Raw genomic sequence first — 3,734 nt, 5'->3', positions numbered from 1 at the left:
GTGGGAAATTGGTAACTGCTTACAGTTTTCTTTATGAAAATTCCTATCCTGCTCCTATTGCAAGCATAAACAGCTGTATAATAGATGCGAATGAGTTCTGCATTACCCTGTGAATTGAATGGTAAGTGGGGTAAATACATAAACAAGCACCATTGAATTTTGATGTTTATAAATATTGATGAACTTGACGGTGTGATGTATATTTTTGGTGATTGACTGGTAAGTTGGTTTCATTTAAAGGATTTTAGTGCACATTTCCATCACTGTGTGTGCTCAAGATGTTGGTATGCTCATTTACTTTCCCTGAGACGAAATTAGGTCCGTACAAATTGATTTTTTCCAATCGTGGTGAAGAGTTACAAGAATGCCCCCTCCCCCACATAAAACTTATGTACTCTTTGGAGAGCATACAAATCGTAATTGAAATAACCATTTCAAACGTAACATGTTTAAATCCAACAGTACAGTATATAAATGGCTTTTATTTGCGAGGGAAAAATCTAATCTGTTGACTAATCCACTATCAATTTCAATTAACAACTAAGTTTTTAAAAGTAACAAGAACAGTAGCGACGTCTTATTGAATTAGATTTAATTCTCTCTATTAGCAATGATCAACTGGCATTCCTATATTTTAATTCATCTCCTGAATTGGAATAGGGTTATATTCAATCTAGTTGTTCAAAATTAATAGATTAAATTATTTTGCTAATAAAACTCATGTTCTTTTCATTACATTTATTTTGAAACCAATAAACCAGCTGATCAATATAATTATTAAAGTATACAAATAATTTTTCCAATGCATACTAAATCTGCATTAAACCCACTATAAACACTATAAAAAAACTATCTAACATTTCTCCCAGGGGGGTTTCTCAGGTCATCAGCTTCACCAGTTTGGTTACAGGTCTCCTCCAGACTCCGGTGGCTGTTCGAACGTCCGCTACTCTAACTTGGCCATCTCGCCCAGGGTGTACCGCCTCCACCTTGTCCTTAGCCCAATGCCCTCTGGCTTGGTTTTCATCAGTTATAAGGACCAAGTTACCGACTTGCAGATTTACTTGTGTTGTGTGCCACTTGGAGCGTTTGTTTAGTAAAGGCGCATATTCTTTCAGCCAACGTTTCCAGAATTTGTCTGCCATGTCCTGTGCGATCTTCCATTGTCTATGCAGGTGCTTCTCCGTTATAATGACAGCTGGTGTGACTCTATCTGCTCCTCCCTGGAGAAAGTGGTTTGGTGTCAAAGGGAGCTCATCATTAGGGTCGTCTGATACAGGAAATAAGGGTCTGTTGTTGATTATGTATTCTACTTCACATAGTAGAGTAGTCAACGTTTCTTCTTTAGGAGCTTGGGTGTTTAAAATCACTCTTAAACATTTCTTCACAGATTGTATAAGACGTTCGTGCGCACCACCCATGTGAGGGCTCGCCGGAGGTAGAAACGTCCACTTCATCATCTTCCCCACGCAGAACGTTTTAATTTGTTCGTTATCGAACGAGTCAAGTCCTTTTCTTAATTCCTTCTCTGCGCCCTTAAAGTTGGTACCATTGTCTGAGATCAATTTCGAAGGACAACCCCGTCTTGCTGCGAATCTCCTGATTGCAAGAATTGCCTAGTCCGTATTGAGAGAATTTGCAATCTCCAAGTGTACCGCTCGCACTGACAGACATGTGAACAACACTCCATATCGCTTTTCTCTTCTGCGACCTATAGTGACTTCCAGAGGCCCAAAATAATCCACAGCCACACAGGTGAATGGACGTCCATAAGGTTCTAATCTGTTTGCCGGAAGAGGAGCCATCTCAGGATTTTTAGGCGTGTTTCTGCGCAGCTGACACTTCTTACAATTTGCCCAACAGCTCTTAATTGCTCGCTTCAAACGGATTACCCAAAATCGTTGTCTCATATTATTTGCCACAGTTTCTTGACCCTGATGAGCTGCCTGTTCATGTTCATGTTGGATCAATAGGACTGTAAGTCGATGTTTAGGATCTAAAATTATGGGATTCTTCAAGTCTTGACTGATCTGGTTCCCATATTCAGTCCTTCCTCTCATTTTCAATAAGTTCCCTGACAAAATAGGGCTTAGCTTAAAAAGTCGACTTTCTCGAGGAACTGGCTTGTTCTCCTCAAGTTTCTTCATTTCTTTGGGAAAAGAATCTAATTGTGCAAGTCTGAAGCAGATTTCTTCAGCTCGTTGAAGCTCTTCAACACCAAGACTCACATTTGTATTTCTCTCAGATTTACATCTCGTATTGGAAATGAATCGTTGCATCCATGCTACTGCTCTTATGAGCCTGGAGTATTTTGAAAATCTCTCCATATCGATAATATTTACCTTGTTATCAGGTAAAATTGCTAAGGCCACTTCATTGCAGTCTTCTTTTCTCGAAATGCTTTCAATTTTTGGCCATTCTTTTTCTTTTTTAAGTAAGAAGGCTGGACCTTGAAGCCAACGGCAATCATTCGTTGTAGTGCCTGACGACTACTTACCTGTATATAAATCTTTATTTTAACAGATGATATTTATTTGTTTACTAATTCATTCAATTATTATTGTTCACTTAAACTTTTACTAAATACACGCATTTTTACTCTTGTCTAGCATTTGTGAGTTCACAACTTCAATTGGTGACCCCGACGCGATCCGAAATGTCAAACGGAGAACAATCAGTACACAGAATTCAAGTCAAGATCCCTCCTTTCTGGCACTCAGATCCAGAATTGTGGTTTGCACAAATCGAAACCCAGTTTTCTCTAGCGGGGATCACGGTCGACGAAACTAAGTTCTATTACGTCTGCGGTAACCTAGATGCGAAATACGCAGCGGAAGTGAGGGATATCCTCACCAACCCTCCAGCAGAAGAAAAGTACAACAAATTAAAAAAAGAACTTATAAAACGGTTTACCTTGACCCAGGAACAGAAGACGAAACAGCTTTTGGAACGAGAAGAGTTAGGTGATCGGAAACCATCACAGTTCCTGAGGCACATGCGTACTCTAGCCGGAACCATGATACCTGATCCACTACTGAAGTTTCAATGGCTTAGCCGTCTTCCTTCAGCAACACAAGCCATCTTGGTAACACAAAAGGCTGCGGACCTCGATACACTGGCGGAGCTTGCGGATGCTGTCCATGAAGTCAGTCCTCACCATCAAGTATCGGAGGCGTCCTTATCAACCCCGATGGAAGAAATGATGGAACGCTTTACAACCACGTTGACATCAAATATTAGAGAAGTAACAGAAAAATTTCAACAAGAAATAGCAGGAATCAAAGAAGACATGAGACGTCCAAAATTCCACAAGACATCAGACACATATCCTCGTAGACGATCATGGCAATGCTCCAAGAATCGATTTGATCGCCATGACGTCTGTTGGTATCACTGGCGGTTCGGCGACGCAGCAACGAAGTGCACCGACCCTTGCAGATTCAAAGGAAGCAGATCGGGAAACGACCCAGGGAGTCTCTAATGGCGACAAGCGACTCCGACCTCACATGTTCCCGTCGCCTATTTGTCACCGATAAGGTAACCAAACAACAATTTCTAGTTGACACGGGAGCTGATGTATGCGTCTACCCTCGTAATATGTTAGATAAAAAAAGACCTAAGACTGACTATACTCTATATGCAGCTAATAATACTGAGATTACGACGTATGGTCTTGTATCTTTGCCTTTGGACTTTGGTCTACGCCGCTCATTTGTTTGGCGTTTCATCGTAGC

General features: G+C 40.8%; 1 protein-coding gene across 1 annotated transcript; it reads left to right on the top strand.

The window, feature by feature from the left end:
* Window positions 1-2,656: 2,656 nt before the first annotated feature.
* Window positions 2,657-3,481, top strand: LOC128997378 (uncharacterized). The gene has a single exon (XM_054423015.1). The coding sequence runs from the start codon at window positions 2,657-2,659 to the stop codon at window positions 3,479-3,481; it is 825 nt and encodes a 274-aa protein (XP_054278990.1).
* Window positions 3,482-3,734: the final 253 nt, after the last annotated feature.

Source organism: Macrosteles quadrilineatus, unplaced genomic scaffold (assembly GCF_028750875.1).
Source record: "Macrosteles quadrilineatus isolate MER2022 unplaced genomic scaffold, UCM_ALF_1.0 Scaffold_6__1_contigs__length_79288215, whole genome shotgun sequence".
In the NCBI taxonomy this organism is placed as follows: domain Eukaryota; kingdom Metazoa; phylum Arthropoda; class Insecta; order Hemiptera; family Cicadellidae; genus Macrosteles; species Macrosteles quadrilineatus.
The sequence above is the reverse complement of the archived record's forward strand: the minus strand, read 5'-3'. Positions and strand labels throughout refer to the sequence as shown.

Excerpts from the sequence above, each read along its gene's own strand:
- LOC128997378 (XM_054423015.1), top strand. The coding sequence starts at position 2,657 with ATGTCAAACGGAGAACAATCAGTACACAGAATTCAAGTCAAGATCCCT.